The sequence below is a fragment of the Henckelia pumila genome, chromosome 4, assembly GCF_033568475.1.
Source record: "Henckelia pumila isolate YLH828 chromosome 4, ASM3356847v2, whole genome shotgun sequence".
Taxonomy (NCBI): domain Eukaryota; kingdom Viridiplantae; phylum Streptophyta; class Magnoliopsida; order Lamiales; family Gesneriaceae; genus Henckelia; species Henckelia pumila.
In genome coordinates this window covers 40,279,834-40,297,374 of record NC_133123.1, presented here as the reverse complement: position 1 = coordinate 40,297,374, position 17,541 = coordinate 40,279,834, and the positions used below count along the sequence as shown (strand labels likewise).

General features: G+C 35.2%; 3 protein-coding genes and 1 long non-coding RNA gene across 6 annotated transcripts; all 4 read left to right on the top strand.

Annotated features, from left to right (window-relative positions):
- Positions 1-554: 554 nt before the first annotated feature.
- LOC140863757 (isopentenyl-diphosphate Delta-isomerase I) lies at positions 555-3,985 on the top strand. The gene is made up of 6 exons (XM_073267399.1): positions 555-993; positions 1,425-1,480; positions 1,852-1,943; positions 2,671-2,773; positions 2,860-2,997; positions 3,532-3,985. The coding sequence occupies exons 1-6, from the start codon at positions 728-730 to the stop codon at positions 3,783-3,785; spliced, it is 909 nt and encodes a 302-aa protein (XP_073123500.1). The 5' UTR covers positions 555-727; the 3' UTR covers positions 3,786-3,985.
- Positions 3,986-4,808: 823 nt separating this feature from the next.
- Positions 4,809-8,171, top strand: LOC140864846 (uncharacterized). 3 transcript variants are annotated; one of them, XM_073269232.1, is made up of 4 exons: positions 4,809-5,053; positions 5,178-5,252; positions 5,880-5,987; positions 6,103-8,171. In XM_073269232.1, exon 4 carries the CDS (start codon positions 6,105-6,107, stop codon positions 7,965-7,967), a length of 1,863 nt encoding a protein of 620 aa, XP_073125333.1. In that variant the 5' UTR covers positions 4,809-5,053; positions 5,178-5,252; positions 5,880-5,987; positions 6,103-6,104; the 3' UTR covers positions 7,968-8,171. The 3 variants fall into 3 exon arrangements, with proteins under 3 accessions (XP_073125333.1, XP_073125330.1, XP_073125332.1); XM_073269229.1 differs by having other exon boundaries at positions 5,880-8,171; XM_073269231.1 differs by having other exon boundaries at positions 5,143-5,252; positions 5,880-8,171.
- A 1,615-nt stretch (positions 8,172-9,786) lies between these two features.
- LOC140867641 (uncharacterized) lies at positions 9,787-10,290 on the top strand. The gene is made up of 2 exons (XR_012145214.1): positions 9,787-9,946; positions 10,027-10,290. It is a non-coding gene; the product is annotated as an uncharacterized lncRNA (long non-coding RNA).
- A 954-nt stretch (positions 10,291-11,244) lies between these two features.
- On the top strand, positions 11,245-17,541 carry LOC140862949 (uncharacterized). The gene is made up of 8 exons (XM_073265981.1): positions 11,245-11,381; positions 11,883-11,906; positions 12,303-12,408; positions 12,573-12,641; positions 13,279-13,772; positions 15,747-16,008; positions 16,465-16,673; positions 17,259-17,541. The coding sequence occupies exons 1-8, from the start codon at positions 11,377-11,379 to the stop codon at positions 17,323-17,325; spliced, it is 1,236 nt and encodes a 411-aa protein (XP_073122082.1). The 5' UTR covers positions 11,245-11,376; the 3' UTR covers positions 17,326-17,541.

Below are 17,541 nucleotides of genomic sequence, written 5' to 3'. Positions count from 1 at the left end.
TAACACGCAAAATTCGCTTAGATATAAAATCATATTTTATATTACAATTAACTACACAATCTAATCTCTTCCCCCAATTTCATATTAGAATGAATATAGGCAATTTAGAGAGATCACTCTCTTCACTCTCCCACCTAAATCGTACATTTGTATTCATGAGTCAAAACACGAGTGTTAACATATACATATTCTGATTTTGTTCGTGGAACCACAAAAATAATACTTTTGATATACTTTAAATTGAATATTCTTGTGAATATGTAAACTGAAAATAAAAAAATAATTGACATACTTGTGCCTTTTGTTTTTATGTAGATGTTCATGAATACGTCGATGTGTATAGTATGCAAACCCCCATATTCATAATCTTTTTCAACATTTGGCAGCGTTCAAGTATGGCTGATTTTGAGTTGACCAGTTTTTCTTTAAAAATGTTTACATCCAACAAAAATAAAATAATAGATAAACAAAATAAAATACCAACAATAACAATCAAGTTGGTTTCTGTTCCAGATCCCCATTTATATATATATTTACATATATCTATACAGCACCATTAGCCGGTCTGAAACCAAAAACCAAGAATCAAGATTTCTGGTGGAGAATCCAATATTGTGATTTACTGCTCCAATTTTATTAATTTGTTTGATTTTTTTTTTATAAAAAAATTTGTTGTGTGGGAATCCAAGAAAGGGACTATTTTGGGGTAGAAAATCACATAATAATAATGTCCTCCATTACTGGCATTCGGTTCCAAAATTTGTTACCACTCACCTCCTCCGCTGCTGCTTCTTCATCCTCGATCTCTTCATCTTCGTTGCCATTCAAATCCTTTCTTCTTAAATCGAAATCCCTTTTCAGAGCTCATTCCTCGAGGCCCTTTTCGGTCCACGCTTCGTCCTTCACCAATACCCCTTCAACCATGAGTGCTGCTGATGTTTCTGCTGATGCCGGCATGGATGCTGTCCAGAGGCGGCTCATGTTCGACGACGAGTTAGTGATTCTATCTGTTGACCTCTCATTTGTCTCGTTTTTGCGTTTTGTTACACTCAATGAGGGGATTTGAGATGGGTTTTGGTGAAATGGGATTGGACTCTGTGTTATTTAGTCTGGGATTCGAGGATCTAGAAAACTGAAACTAGATTTGCTTTGTTGTTTGTTTTCCCCCCCATAAAGGGTTAAAAAGTAGAGGACATTGGATCATTTGTGAAAAAGATGTTTTCTGGCATGCCTGCTTCTTATTTCTTTATTTATTTGTTGGTTTTTTTTAGACCACCTAATTACCTTTTGAATCTATTTATTTTTATGTGGCTATATGGATCAGTTTTCCCATTTGAGCTTCCTTTTGATTGAGTTCATAGTTTCGGATGTATTTTTCCTCGGATTTGATTTCTGGCCAGTAACATTTCCGGTTCTTTATGCAGATGCATATTGGTTGATGAGACTGATCGGGTTGTTGGCCATGATACCAAATACAATTGTAAGCCTGAGCTCTCGATTCTTCTGTAATATTCAGAATGTAAAAAAAAAAAAAAATTAATTTGAGCCATATACAATCTTGTGATTTTATGCTACGCAGCTGTAATCTTTGTTTTGTAACGCGTGGTCACATAGAACTTTTTCTTCTCTATGTATTGTATGATTCCAAATTACTGCTCTTTAAGTAAGTCCGATGGTTTACTCAAGGAAAAATTATTCTAATAGTTCTTGCTGTGTGTGCATAGGGATTGCTCTGTGATTTTTGAATTTATTCGTTTTCGTGGTCTCAGATGCTGTTTTAATATGGTACCCGATGCCTGTTTTTAGCTTCGAGTAGTGTACTCCTGACCATTCAAGTTTTGTATTATGCAGGCCATCTGATGGAAAAGATCGAATCTGAAAATTTGTTACACAGGGCTTTCAGTGTGTTCTTGTTTAACTCAAAATACGAGTTACTGCTTCAGGTACGTTTTGCTGAGTGAGTTTTGTTTAGGATAATTTCTTCGAAGATCATGCATACAATCTGTTGTTTCTTTAGAATCGTGCTGTTTAATGATTTCTTGGGGCACTTGGAAATTCTTAAATGCAACTAATTTTTGGATATCTTGAAAAATCAGGATTAAGTAGGGACATTTATTTGATACCACTGTTATCTTTACCTAGGTTGTACATGACATTTCTGTTAACAATTATGCAGTTCTCTCACTCTTGCCTTCAGGTTGCCTCCTTCGTGGGCATATCTTTTTTCTAGCTCTTGCCGGACATTTTATCTCAAATGCTCAAACATTAATTAAGGATCATTTTTAAATGTAAATGCCTTTTTTGATGAAAAAATATTTTATTTATCAAGAATAAATGGAACAAACATCATAGGACTTGGATTTCTCTAGGCCCTAAAGAACATTGAGGTACAATATTGCTCAGAAAAGGAGTCTGCTTGGTACTGTGCACGTTTGATTATGGTATCTCATTGGATGTCCCTGAAGCATTGCTCCACTAAGAATCAATTGAGACCTACTCGATAATATTTTTTGGTCGATCACCTTAATTTAGAAATGTCTGAAGGTATAGATCTTCCGTGAAATTTGCCTCCTGTTAATTCCATCTCAACTAGCTAGTGTTACTTTTCGAATTTCATTTCTGTCTGCGGAGGAATGCTAAGATGATCTATCATGTTTGCTTTATGTGCAGCAACGATCAGCAACAAAGGTGACGTTTCCTTTGGTGTGGACCAACACCTGCTGCAGTCATCCTCTGTACCGAGATTCCGAGCTTATCGAGGAGAATGCTCTCGGTATTTTTCTCGCTTCACATTTAAACTTAGGACTTAATTCTTTCCGACAGCAATTCTGACTCTGACCCAATTTCTCATTTTATAAGGTGTGAGGAACGCGGCTCAAAGAAAGCTATGGGATGAACTGGGTATTCCTGCTGAAGATGTCCCAGTCGGTCAGTTCATTCCGTTGGGTCGTATGCTGTACAAGGCACCATCGGATGGGAAATGGGGAGAGCATGAACGTAAGTATTTCATACTTCTAGTCATCTTTATCTATTGCAATGGAATTGTTTTGTCAGTTATCTATTACCATCTGCGTGGTCGAAAGATCCACCCCAAAAAACTCTTAAGCTTTTAAGTGTAATTGTTTCTAAAATGCAACTTTTGAGCCCCAGGCCCCAAACTCTGTCGAGCCACCCTCTTCACTTCATCTTAGCAGTCTCTCATAGTCTCATTTCAATTCTTAACAGCTTCTTTTGTTATATTACGATATCAAAGCCATTTTGAGACGTCTTGCCAGATCAATCTTAAAATTACCTATCTACATTGCGATGGCAAACTCAATGAGAGGGTGAATGTTCTCAAGAGAAATTTTATGTCAAATATCCCCCCCCCCCCCCCCCCCCCCCCCCCCCCCCCCCCCCCCCCCCCCCCCCCCCCCCAATAGTCGATCTAGACCCTAATTTCATCCCCTCCCCTGAACGTTCAGTTACTATCTCGATTGCTCGAGACACCATCAATTGTGTGCCCTGATCAATGTTATTTGACACATGCAGTCGATTATCTTCTTTTCACTGTCCGGGATGTTAACGTGAACCCAAATCCCGATGAAGTGGCTGATGTAAAATACGTGAACCGAGAGGAGCTGAAAGAGCTCTTGAGGAAAGCTGACGCGGGCGAGGGGGGACTGAAGCTATCACCGTGGTTCAGATTGGTGGTGGACAACTTCTTGATGAAGTGGTGGGATCATGTGGAGAAAGGAACTCTCAAGGAAGCCGCCGACATGAAAACAATTCACAAGTTGACTTAGAAGATCTACCAGGAGTGAGCGAGTCTATGTATGGTGCCTACTATGTCTGTTTTTTCTTGCTATCGTGGTTTGTTGTTCGAAGCAATAAGTTAAAAACCATGTTGGATTTACTCGATTGGATCGGTTTCCCTTTGATTTTGAAGAAATGATTTTGAAATATTATCCCAAACTTGGTATTTACAATCGATCGTATTGTCCCAGACTTGTCATCTTGATGTCAGATAAACTATAAATAATCAATCGGTCGTATTAGATTGTCGCATAAAAAAAATATGTTCGATGAATGTTATATGGATTATACCATCATTTTGATAATAGAATTTCATGTGATGAATACTATGTGGATTATACCATAAATCTTGGTAATAAAATTTGAAATGCATTAATTTTTAGTTTCAAGAATTAAAAAGCATGGGGTATGTTTATAAGCATAGATCTCGCCTTGCTAAATAATAATGTTATCCAACTAAAAAATTTCATTGAAAAACAAAATAAAATAATGAATTGCTTTGTTTTAATAAAAGGAACATTTTTTTTTGTAGTTAGTTAAGAAAAAGTCATTCTTCAAGCATATACCCAGGATAATATAAAAAAATTTATGGTGGATTTTTGTTTGTTAGAATTAAAACATCCATTAGAATTCTTGAATAAAGTCACGGTATACAATTTTATAAAACTACGATTATAACACACAATCAAATCAGTTAACAATCAACCCATTCGATACTTGATTCGAATGATGGATTTATATTAGATAATAATAACAAACTAGAACATTGTTCCTAAAAAAATAATAATCTATACTATATAATGACAAATGAGCATAAAAACTAACCACATACATATATTAGTGTCATGATTACACCATAGGATATCATCACTTCTAATTTGAAAAAAAAGATAAAATAAAATTTTACTATCGACTACCAAGAATTTTAAAACCCTCAATAATAGTAGACCAATTAATCATAAAAATTATCCCACTTAAATAATTATTTCAATTAATTATAGTTTTTCTTAAAAAATAAAAACAAATATTGTGTGCATTGTGTGTGCTTAAATACCGTACCCGGTCATTGTTCAAACGTAATAAGATTGTAAACCTTCATTGAATTTGTGTTTTTGTTGTATTCCTATGAAGCACAACGGTTAATGTTCCGCTTAACCCAAAGTTTAATTTGACAATTATATGCAATCGATTCATTCGCTTTGTGTATACCGGATGTTTTTCAAGATGCCTGGCACCTGTTTGATGAATTGCCTAAGTGGTGGGTGCCTTCAACTTGTTGAACTTTTATGAGTTTTTCTTATTTCCATTTATATTCATTGAATTTTCCATTTATTTCGGCTCTTGTAGTGAAATTCTATTTGTTTTTTTTTTTGAATAAAAAGATGGAGTGGCCGGTGAACTAGCTCAGGTCGCCTCTCAGCATTTTTACGAAAGCGATGCTATTGATGCTTCACAGGGTAAGAACATATCCTTTTTAGCTATTTTCTTGATTTTGCAAGCGAGGTTATCATGCGATTAACAATTGGGCGTGCTGGGTTTGATTTAAGGGGCTGTGTTATCGCTTGTGTTTGTCTTGCATGATTCCGTGTTTCATGGTTACTATCCATGCTGGTTCTCTTCTCAGTTTGATTGTTTTCAGATATGTTTATGAATTTGATGATAGGTTAAAATATGGTCCTTGAAAACAGGCTAACACGATTTTTTGCCTAAAGAAACAGGATGACGATGAGTAGAACCAAGAGTCACCCTTTTCTATTTTTTTATGAGATTTGTTCCTTTGGTCTTGTTGGAAAGCATCTTGTGAACATTTATTGAATCTCAAAAGTCTGTATTCCTTGTCTATATGCTGCAAAATACATTTGCTTGTCGTAGCTGTGAGATAGAGTATCAGATTTTGTATAATTGAGTCATTAGTTGTGGTGACTAGTTTTTCTGAAGTTAGGAAATTATTTCGATACGATTTTAATTTATAGTTCTAGAATCATATTAACAGACTCAGTAATTTTCTCCTGGATATTCCACTAATACTTGAATTTTGAAATGCTTTGATGTGGTAACTAATTTCTGTATTTTTCTTTGCTCAGTTCGAAGGAGAAACCCCTATCCCGTGAGTTTCTGGAAAGCTTTCCAAGATTTATTTAATGATGATTGCTAAGTTGCTAACTTTTGGAGGATCGTAACTTGGTGATTTGGTATGATTGAAACTCGTTTAGTTGTCGATATTTGCAATTTAGTGGTTCCATTTTGGTACGCTCGCTTTCTCAATCCAACCTCACCTTGTTTTAATTTTGTACAACAATGATTCAGTCATGAGTCAAGCTAAATTACCTACCCCCTTACCTCCAGTTTCTCAAGTGACTCAAATTGTTTCCGCAAAACTCAGAAATCCATCTGCTCTGCTACCTTTCGATGGTAAACCGATATCTAACCCACTTTACAACTTTCTTCCCAGTACTGAAAATCCAAATAATATTGTAACTCTCGTATGCTCTTCCCTGAAGAAAAAGGATTGTGTCAACTGGAACCATCTTCAACAGAAAGGATTGTTTAATAATTTCACGAGCCTTGAATTCTCAAGAGTTCTGTTGAGATGCCAGTCTGATTCATGTACAGCACTCACTTTCTTCAAATGGGTAAGAAAATACTTGGGTCTCGAACCAAATGCGCACAATTATTCCATCATGATTCATAATTTGGTGTGGTCTAAAAATTTTAAGCAAGCAATGAAGCTTTTGTTAGAATTGGTGGAAATGAAAGGAAACGGAAATGCTTCATGGAGCTTGAGTGTGTACAAGAACTTGCTTTCATGTGCAAATGAATGTAATTGGGACCCTGTTGTATTTGACATGCTCATCAAGGCTTATCTTAAAAAGGGTATGGTTGATGAAAGTTTTCGAGCATTTAGAAAAATGTTGGAGCTCGGCTTCGTTCCTAGCCTTATCACAATCAATTGTCTGTTGAATGGGCTTTCTAAGGTTGACTGTGGAGAAAAATGTTGGGATGTTTATGAAAAGCTGCAGAATATTGGGGTGCATCCTAATGTGTGCACATTTAATATATTGACTCATGTGTTGTGCAAGGAGGGAGATGTGGACAAAGTGAATGAATTCTTGGAGAGGATGGAAGAACAAGGATTTGACCCTGATGTCGTGACATACAATATGCTTATTGATAGCTATTGCAAAACGGGTAGGTTAAAGGACGCAGTTTATTTGTACAATATAATGACTAGGAGAGGCATAGATCCTGATTTAATCACATTCACATCCCTGATAAATGGTCTTTGTAAGGGAGGTAGTGTGAGAGAGGCTCATCGGTTGTTCCATTTGATGCTTAATCGCGAGTTGAAGGCAGACGTTTTTGCTTACAATACTCTTGTAGATGGATATTGCAAGCAGGGAATGATGAAGGAGGTAAGATCCTTGTTGTTTGACATGGTTGGAAGTGGGATTCACCCTGATAATTTCACTTGTTGGATTATCATAAAAGGATACCACGATCAGGATAGGTTGATTTCCGCATTGAATCTTATTTTAGAGATTACACGCATGGGAATTACAGTCTCTCATGATGTGTATTTTTATTTGATCCTTACTTTATGCAAGGATAACAGGCCATTTGCAGCAATGTCTCTTTTAGATCAGATGTGCCGAAATGGTGGTGTCCCCAGTGAGGAAATCTATAACGAGTTGATTAGTTCTCTTTGTAGAGGTAGTTTTGTAAAGGAGGCATTAAAACTGAAAGGGGAGATGGTATCAATGGATATGAAACCAAATCTGAATTCGTACAGAGATATGGTTAGAGGTTTGTGCGGATCAAACAGAACCATGGAGGGACAGTTCTTGATGCAAGAAATGGTTGAATCTGGTTTGGCCCCAGATGTTGAAATCTTTAGAACTTTGACAAATGGCCAATGCAAAGAGAGAAATTTCATTGAAGCAGAAAAATTGTTGAAACTCTTCGCTGAGGAATTCCAAATCTTTGATTCAGAATGTTATAATGCTCTTGTGAGGATGCTCTCTATGGAAGGGGATCTTGCTAAGTTGATGGAGTTCCAAGATAGGATGGCAAAAATAGGTTTCGAACCAAATAAGCTTACTATCAAGTATATTGTTGATGGAATGCGTAGAGCTATGGTGGCGCAGAAAGGTGGGCAGTTTTTGAAATCATAGTGACTAAAGGCCACAATATCACATTACTCACTCGCAACACATGCGCTCATGGTTAACTTAAAACAGTAGTTGTAAGAGCCTGAACTTATGTGTAATTCAATATTTGTATATAATTTTTTAAACAAGAAAAATATTTTACAGAATGCGACTGAATTTTAGGGACATCATGTGCGTTGTAATAGATGATGAACGTGCATTTGTTGTCGTGCCAACAAAATTAATCTAGTTATTTTCTTTAGTCATCCGTAGTGTAGGATATAGTTTCATATAAAATGTGTCTCTAAAATTACAACGTATTATTTGGTTCAAATATAATATCTTTCTTTTTGAAAATAAATATAATATCTTTCTTATTTGCTGTTTTAACAAAATGTCGATGAGCTCTTTAAATTTAAAAAATATAGCTATAGCTCCGGCACTTTGGCACTTTGGCACTTTTGCACTTCGACACTATTAAGAAGTTGCTTGATTGAACTTATAAATTCTAAAACAATAATTAAAAAATTTATAAAAATGTCAAAATATATTGTATGATAATTTATTAATTGTTAAAAAGAAATTTGTCATCCTAAACTATTTTTATACAATTCTTCAACATTTTATAGAAGACCAAAATATCCTCAAATATTATAATCCATTATACGTTTCTAAACTTTAGTGATGTAAATCTAAATGTGTCCAGACATACTTATTCTTATTGTTTTCTTGGCATTATCAATACACACACACACACAATATGTATATATTTTAATATTAAAACATAAATAATGTCAACATCTTTAATCTTATTTTATTTAAATATTTAATATTTTAATTTCAACATAACCTCTACTATTTATAAAATCCTAAAATAGATGAATGTGTAAACTATGTGAAATAATTTATAAAAATCATATTATGATAATTTCTTTACGATGTATTAATCTTATATGTAATAAAATTTCAGCCTTGGTTTTATATAGGCAAATTGTCAATTTTAGTTCTATAATTTGTGTGTGATATTTTTTGTTCTGTATGTTTCTTTGAATATTATATTCTTGTAATTTTATTTTATTTTTCAATCAATTTTGGTCATTTCTCCACAATAACATGCAATTAAATGATCGATATTAAAGTTAAATTTTTTTAATCACTTAGTTGAAAAGGTTTAACGAGATATGCACGTGTATTTGATAATGTAATTATAAATTTTAACAATAATATTAGTCATTTAGTTACATGATTTTAATGAAATTTATTAATATTGATGAGAAAGACATAGTTACATAATTGTAATTGATTCAACGAAACATACATGATTAACAATGTCACAAACTAATGTATACAAGATTAAATTGACATTTTACATTTTATATATTCCGATTTTTGATAATTTTTTTTAAAATAGAAAGTGTTGATGTGTATGACATAGCATATAACACTACATGAATCACATAGCACTATGTCGACAAAAAGAATTAAAATTCAAAATAAAAATAAAACTAAAATTAAAATTTGATAAAATTAAAAGCCAAAAATAGCAAAAAGAAAAACAGGAGAAACATACAAATTTTCCAAATAATATTACATCGGTGGAATGCGTTTATATATCTATCTATACAGTATATAAAGCAAAAGCACTTCAGTGGTTTCTAATCTCTTGTTATGTTATTTTTTATTTTTTTTTTCAGAAAAACAAAAACCCTACAAAATTATCAAATTGCAAAAAAAAAAAAAAAAAAAAAAAAAATTTAAATTCAAATACTTGAAAAATAAATTTATATTATAAACACACAAAATATAATATTTGTATATAAAACTACACACGCAAACACGCAAACGTGTGCGGTGCTACTAGTTCTAATTAATCAAGGGAGCCTGAAATCAAGAAGACATACTATTTCCAGAGGATCAACCACAGTGAACAGAGAAACAAATGTGGAAAGACAAGAGTCCTGGCCTCAAGATCCTCTGGATTTGGACCTTCGGAACCGCAGCTGGTACGTGTTTGGCTTCCATTTTTATGTGTAACAATGATATAGTGTTACTGTTGTCTCATTTGTCGTGGGGTTGATCGCAGTGATGGTAACGAATGTTGTGAGAACAAGGATCAGAGACATGGAACAACTCATCAACAACGACGCCACCGCCGCCCAAGGCGAAAAACCCACCGACACCATCATTATTTCCGACGACCCAAATAGCAGCGCATTCGAGGAGAAATCATAGCCTCTCCCTTGCGTTCTGCGAAATTCCTTTATCATAGTGCGTGCCATATGTTCGATAAATTTCCCAACTGGTGTATGCCTCATTAGCTTGTGAAATGACAACTATTAATGTTTCAGTTTTTGGTGCACGCTTCTCCATTTTTTAATAAATGATGGACTATGGAGGCGTTAATTGATAAGACAAAAGTTGAGAATTAGAAAAGTGGTCACACTATAGTTCTGTTGGACGATTAATTGTTGAAAGTCTCATTAGAGCATCGCATGTTCTTGAAAGATTCCGTTGAATGATGTTATACAATTACCATTTGCTATCAGAATAAGTTGAACCATCTCAATTTTCAAGTCACTCCAGACGTTCTGCCTTAAGTTTGTCGGACGATCGGTTTTATCCAACCATCGTATCATCAAGTTACCTTAACATACTAATCTTATTTGTCAAGTTGCCTGGTAAAGCTCGATAGCTTGATATGCTAGTTTTAATAAAAATATTGGTACTTGAGATTTCATCTTGTTTTGATAACGGGTAAATGAAGAACATCATTCATCATAATCTTCCAGCAACATTCGGTACTTCAGCACGTTGGTCAACAGACTCAATGCGTCCAACAAGATAACTTATCATAAATTAAACTGTCAACTAGACATCTCAACAATCAACGTCACGTCATCGAAATTTAAGATAATTTTAATTCGAACAAATTTAAAACTTATTATTATTTTTTTTGAAAAATTGGACAGAAAGCCCAGATAAATGAGGTGAGGTAAATGCGTTCGCGTTTTTAAAACACAGAGGCGTAAAGAAGTCCATTAATTTTATACCTTCGATTTTGTTTTTTTTTTGCAATTTCACAAGTGTATAATGATATTTGCCTAATTATTACACGCTGCATGGCGGTAAGGGGCCGTCTGCATTTCCCAAAGGATCGGGGCGTAATATGCTATTTAACTTTTTGGTCATTCTTACCAAGGAAAATGCCCTTTTTCTCTCGTGAAGTGGGATCCACGCGCCAATTTACAAGTACCTTGTGCATCAATTCTTGTACTTCTCTTTCAGCGATCGAAACAATAAATGCTAGTTTCCAAGAAAACATAGATACCTATTTCTCTCTCTTTCACCTCTCATCCTCTTCTCTCTTGGCATCGCGAATCGCCGTGATTTTCTTCGGTCTCGTCCCTCTCCTCAATTTTCCGAACTTTGGTTTATGAGGTAGAAATTCCCCTTTTCGATCCGTTCTTTGTGTTGAATTTCGTTCTTTCATCTTATGATTTTGTTTTAATTTTGTCGGGATTTGTATTTCTGGATCTACCCTTTTTTTGCCTTTTTAGATTAGATGTCTAATCAATCAGGAATTCTGGTCAATGAATTGAGAGTTGAACAGTAGTTTTTCTTATGAAAGATTTGATCTTGATTTCCCCGTGCTTTATTGTTCTGGTTGTGTATAGCCGAAGAGTGCGTCTTTCTCATTTTGGTTACGGAGAAATCAAAATTTAATCTTGATTACTCTGTCATCGTTCTGGGTTTTTGTATAGCGGAAGAGGGTGTCTTTCTCATTTAGTTACATGTTGCTTGATGGTTTTTTGTTTCTTTGGAAGGCAAATCTTTTAGTCAGATCTGAAAGGGGATCACTTTAGTTTGGGATACTCTATTTGTGATTATTAAGTGTTATTGGTGTGTTTACTAATCTTAATCTTTTTGCCCCTTGTGCAGCTCGAAGGAGAAACCCACTCTAGGGTAAGTTTTTCGAACACCTATTTAACAATTAATTGATGATGATTGCTATCTGATTTTGTTGTATAATTATTGTGTGGGCACTTTATGTTTGTCCATGCACAAGTCTGGTTTAGTCATGGGTTTGCATTAATTGAAAGTTGGGTCAAGATGTTTTTTTTGTTTTTTGTTTTCCGGTTTTCCTTCGGAAACTATGGAAAATTTATATTTTGTTTTCTTTTGAGAAACATGTTGCTCTTGGTTTTAGTTGATTTTTCTGTGTCTCTTGCTATTTCTTAAAGAATCTCGAAGTATTCTTTCTGGCTGAAACTGATATGCTTTTTACATGCATTGATCGTGCTTCAGTAACGTTTTCTGAGCTTAATTTCATCAATATAATTTTCAATGTTGAAATTACAGTGGCACGCGGATTAAGACCCGCAAACGGAATATTTCAGCGCCGCTGGACCCTGCAGCATTTTCGGATGCAGTGGTCCAGGTCTATTTGGATAATGCTGGTGATTTGGTATTTCTTCTTGTTCACTGCTTTTTTCATATTTAGTTTCACAAATCAATTATCCCTTAAATCTTGGTTGCACCGCATGCATATACATTTTGGTTATATTTGTCCACGGACAGGGGCTGGATGCAGGCCTTATGCAATACTTATGTGAATGTATTTTTATTTAGGAACTTGTTGCCAAGACCATTGAATCTGCAGATTTGAATTTCTCTAGATACGGTGACACTTTTTTTGAGGTTAGTTTATACAACTTCTGTTTTGCCTTGTGCAACTTTACTCGCAGCGTAGTTGGTACACCTTTGTTAGAAATTATATTTTGCGCTACAGCCTTCTTGTTTGATTGAGAAGAATTTCATGATTTAAAACTAATAATTAGAATTACAAATGAAAAGTTTGTCTATGAAGAGCCAATATAACTGTTATTTATTTATTTTTATGATTGATATTGATATATTATTCTGTGTACTGCTTATTGAAAGGGTTTCATAGGTAAGTGCTACACCTACAAGGTATCCATGTGAGTAATGAGTTGAAGCTATATCAAGAGTATCCATTGGAACCATATTTTCTGTTACATGACAAGTGGGAAAGTAGGCAGTTTTTCATTCTTAGATTCATGAAATTTTGCTTGTCATGTTAATAGACGATCGAAGGAAATGATTGGCATCGAAGGGGTTTATTCTTTGAAACATAGTTGGTTTAGTTTATTGAGTTTTGACTGATTCACCTCAAAACCAACAATCCAATTACACGTTTTAATTTAAATACTCACTCTGTTAGTCTGTTATATAAATTTCAATTTTCCTTAAATCTTAATCTGTATGATATGTTCTGTGATATCTTGCCTTGATTTTTTTTTTGGCATGAACGCAGGTGGTCTTTACAGGGGCCCGCACACAACCTGGTACAATCAAACCTGATGAAGGAGAGCTTCACCCATACTCTATAATTGACTGTGAGCCAAAGCGTGAAGTGATTTTGCCATCTGTGATATATATACAGAAGATCTTGAGGAGGAAGCCTTTTCTTATTAAGAATCTCGAAAATGTTATGCGAAGATTCTTGCAGTCTTTGGAGCTTTTTGAGGAGGATGAAAGAAAGAAGCTTGCAATCTTCACCGCCCTTGCTTTTTCCCAGAAGCTGTCTGGTCTTCCACCTGAAACTGTTTTCCAGCCATTGCTCAAGGATAACCTTGTTGCCAAAGGGATAGTTCTCACATTCATCACTGAATTCTTCAAGGAATATCTGGTTGATAATAGCCTTGATGACCTGATTTCAATCTTGAAGCGGGGTAAAATGGATGACAATCTACTGGATTTTTTCCCATCTGGAAAGCGGACACCTGAAGCTTTCTCTGAGCATTTTACGTAAGGTTTTTACTCCCTTGAGTTGCAATTTGTGTTTGATGGAGACTATACCGATTATTCTCACCAGCCATACTGTGGCTGAGTAAATTATCATCTCACATATAACACAAACTATATCAGCGCATTATAAGATGGTTATGGCTGATATAACCACGCGCACAAAAAAGTGTAAAAGATATTATATATTGAAATTGAATCTGAAACGAAAGACAATACAATGAACCTAAAATATCAGAGAAGAGGAAAAATGTTCCCCACTCCCCTAGAACCCAAAATACAAAGAGAAGAAAGATTTTCCCCTACCCCGCCCTAGCTCAAGCTAGCACCCAAAACTCCCAAAAAACGTGAACGCCCCCTCTGTAAAATTCTAGTATTATTTATTTATTTATCTTTCTTTTCCCCTTCCCAATCATCACCTCTAGGCCTAGTCCATTTGTGCCCTACTATTTGGGTCCGATTTGCTTAAGTTCCTAACAATGGCACAGTTTAAAATAAGACTCTTTGTGCGTAACCATTGTTGGAGGATTGCTAAATTTGAAAAAGTGAAGAGCTTTTCCTCGTGTCAGCTGATCTTAAAGCATAGTTGTCAAAAGCGCAAAACGCAATAAAGCGCTCAAGTGTCCTCGGGCTTTAAGCGCAAAGCGAAGCGCACACTTTACGGAAGTAAAGCGCGATAAAAAATTATTCTTAAAAAATAAAATAAAAATCACTTTTTAAATAAAATTTATGAAAACATAAGACATCAAATTTGAAATTCATCATAATCTTCATCTTTTGAATATCAAATATTAAAATGTAGAGGGCAAATGACAAGATGACACAAGGGCAGAGGCGTTGGGGAGGAAAGGCAATGTGATGTTGGGGTTTCTGTGTTTTTTTAGGGTAAATAGAGGGTAAATTGCACTTTAAAAGGCAATTTCACATCTCTCAAAACAATTTTTTTTTTAAAACTGTTCTTCTCCGAAGCGCAAAGCGCAAAAAAACAGCGCAAAAAAGCGCACGCTTCATAGAAGTTGTGCGCTTTGAAGCACACTGAAGCGCAGGCCTTGCGCCTCGTTGTGCTTTGCGCTTAAAGCGAGCGCTTCTGCGCTTTTGACAACTATGTCTTAAAGTGCTCTTAAAGTGCTTTAGTCTGATTGATTCTTGATATTTAAGTGGACTTCTTATCGTTAAGCTATAGTGGTAAAGTCAAAACAGTTCATTTAAAAACTCAAGATTGCAAAGCTCTCCATAATCCATAGCATTCTCACCAATAGGAAAATACTAATATTTTTCCACTTTTTGATCACATTCTTTACTTGGACTGCCTGCATCTATTGTAGTCAGTCTGTTGGCATCATCAATATTTTCATTTATCACATGATCTAGAACCCATTACCTCTCCATTCATGATCACAGTTGGTGCCACTCCAACCTGGATGCTATGTGATTGCATTATTATTGTGTATTGTGACAGAATTTTGTAAGAATGGCATCATTGGGCATGAACATGCCAAAAGATTTGTAAAGTTTTGCAACTTGCAAGGTGATCTAATGTTAAGTTAGTATGCAGATTGATTGCCCCTTCGATCGTCATGTACGTTCATTTTTTATTCTATCAATATTTTTCGAAATGTAATGTGAGACTTCTCTATCATGAAACACTGTTGTGTTAACAAACTCTAGAAAAATTAAACTCAAAATAAAACAAAAAATCTTTAGGTTTGATAGAGCAGATAGAGTTTTAGTAAAAATTTTTTTGCTAGACTTCAGGTCAAATGACATACTTGAGGCAAAAAATTCTGCCGAGTTACTAGAGATTATGGCGGCATTCAACAAAGTTGCCTAGTGTTGAAAAGTGAAAACTACTATTATTTGGCTATCGATACTTTTATGTTGTTAATCATGCAGATTGCAATATTTTGTTCAAAACTAAAATTGGAAAATCTGCAAGGTGTGCTCAATGTATCGATTTTTCAATCTGTCTTCTCTCAGAAAGGAAGGACTTCTCTTGGTGGTGGATTATTATGAAAAAAAGATATTCGAGTTGAAGCTCAAGGAGATGAAATCTGCTCTAACTAGCCAAATAGCAGAGGATGCTGATGTATCTGAAGTCATAGAAACTGTCAAGCAGCACGTGAAAGATGCCAAACTCCCAGACGTTGAGGTTGTACGGGTTTTGTGGGATGTCATGATGGATGCTGTTCAATGGTCTGGAAAGAATCAGCAGCAGAATTCTAATTCAGCTTTACGCCAGGTACATCATGATTGTCTGATATGTTACTGGTTATCAAAGATAGCACTGAATAATAATCGCATTTAGTAAAAAAATGAGATCATATAAATGTGTCTTGGTTTCTTCTGCTATATTACTGTAGAATCTAGATCATGTGCATTACATGGTAATTGGATTATTGTTACCCTCGCTGTATGTTACCCTCAAATCCAAAGCTTTATTAGCATTTAACATGGTGATATGATTTCATGCTTGAAAGTATGGGTTGATACTGCCAGTCTGTGCCATAATGTAAATCAATTTGCAAACTGGCTGTGTTATGTGTATTTACTGATTCCATTTAGATCCTTTACTTTATGACTGTGATTAGAACTTAAAAGGCATCATTGTTAAAGAATGATTTGATGATTGTGTGGTGACTGATTCTCTGCTCAAGAAACAGCTAGATTGAAATCCAACATGTACTTGTATACTCAGGTAAAAACATGGGCTGCATTGCTGAATGCCTTCTGTACCACTGGAAAGCTCGAGCTGGAACTGATGTACACAGTCCAGGTCCAGTGTTACGAAGATGCTAAATTAATGAAACTGTTTCCTGAAATAATAAGGTCCCTCTACGATCAGGATGTTCTTGCAGAAGATACCATTCTTCACTGGTTCCGTAAAGGAACGAACCTTAAGGGCAGGTATGCTACTTTTTTTTAATGAAAAAGCAATCACAGAGCCGGCTTTCTACTCATGGTCCTTGCCTACCTTTACTGTATTTTGAAAAAAAAAACAGTTTATGGAGTTGGGTACTGACTATTTCATAAATCTTTTTCTTAAAGCTCTATTATTGTGTTCTTTCTGTACTAATAAATTTGTAAATCGTGTTTCGCTTGTCCATAATTTAATTGTTCATCAGTAAACTATGATGTTAATCGGGACTCTGGTTCAGATACTAGGATATCACTTGTACAAAATCAAGAGTACCTCCTGTCATGTGTATTTCCCTCGTGGCTAAAGAAAATCGTTAAACTGGATGACCGAGCATTTGTTACTAGTTTCTTTCTAATGAAAGAGGTTGCATACAATCAAGCATGGGGAATTCGGTTTCTTAAACTTGGAGAAAATTACCCCCAGGGGCTATTTTTGTCTTGGTCTGGCATGAAAAAGTAACCCGATGTTTCGGTCCTTTACATAGTACACTCTAGAGTTTGTAGTCATCATTCAGACATTGCTTGTGTTTCCTTCTACTCAAGGATTTTTATTGTCATTATGAATATGTACAGGCAATCCTTTGTGAAGGCATTGGAGCCATTTGTGAAATGGCTGGAGGAGGCAGAAGAAGAAGAATAAAAAAAAAGTTCGTGGTTTCAAAATCATTATGATATTACTAAATCTGTGTGGGACATCATTATCTGCTATGACTAATTCAACACTTTTTGTTATTCCTTCCCATTGAGTTTGTCACTGAAGTTGCTTGTTGAAGTATTTGATGAATTTATGTTTGAATTTGTGAGAAAATTACTGCATGGGAATGGAATCATGGAGTTCTCTTTCTCACTTCATGTA

Excerpts from the sequence above, each read along its gene's own strand:
- LOC140863757 (XM_073267399.1), top strand. The coding sequence starts at position 728 with ATGTCCTCCATTACTGGCATTCGGTTCCAAAATTTGTTACCACTCACC. Across the intron at positions 994-1,424 it reads CGGCTCATGTTCGACGACGA|ATGCATATTGGTTGATGAGA; the intron begins GTTAGTGATTCT and ends TTCTTTATGCAG. Across the intron at positions 2,774-2,859 it reads TATCGAGGAGAATGCTCTCG|GTGTGAGGAACGCGGCTCAA; the intron begins GTATTTTTCTCG and ends TCATTTTATAAG.
- LOC140864846 (XM_073269232.1), top strand. The coding sequence starts at position 6,105 with ATGAGTCAAGCTAAATTACCTACCCCCTTACCTCCAGTTTCTCAAGTG.
- LOC140862949 (XM_073265981.1), top strand. Across the intron at positions 12,409-12,572 it reads TGGATAATGCTGGTGATTTG|GAACTTGTTGCCAAGACCAT; the intron begins GTATTTCTTCTT and ends ATTTTTATTTAG. Across the intron at positions 12,642-13,278 it reads ACGGTGACACTTTTTTTGAG|GTGGTCTTTACAGGGGCCCG; the intron begins GTTAGTTTATAC and ends GCATGAACGCAG.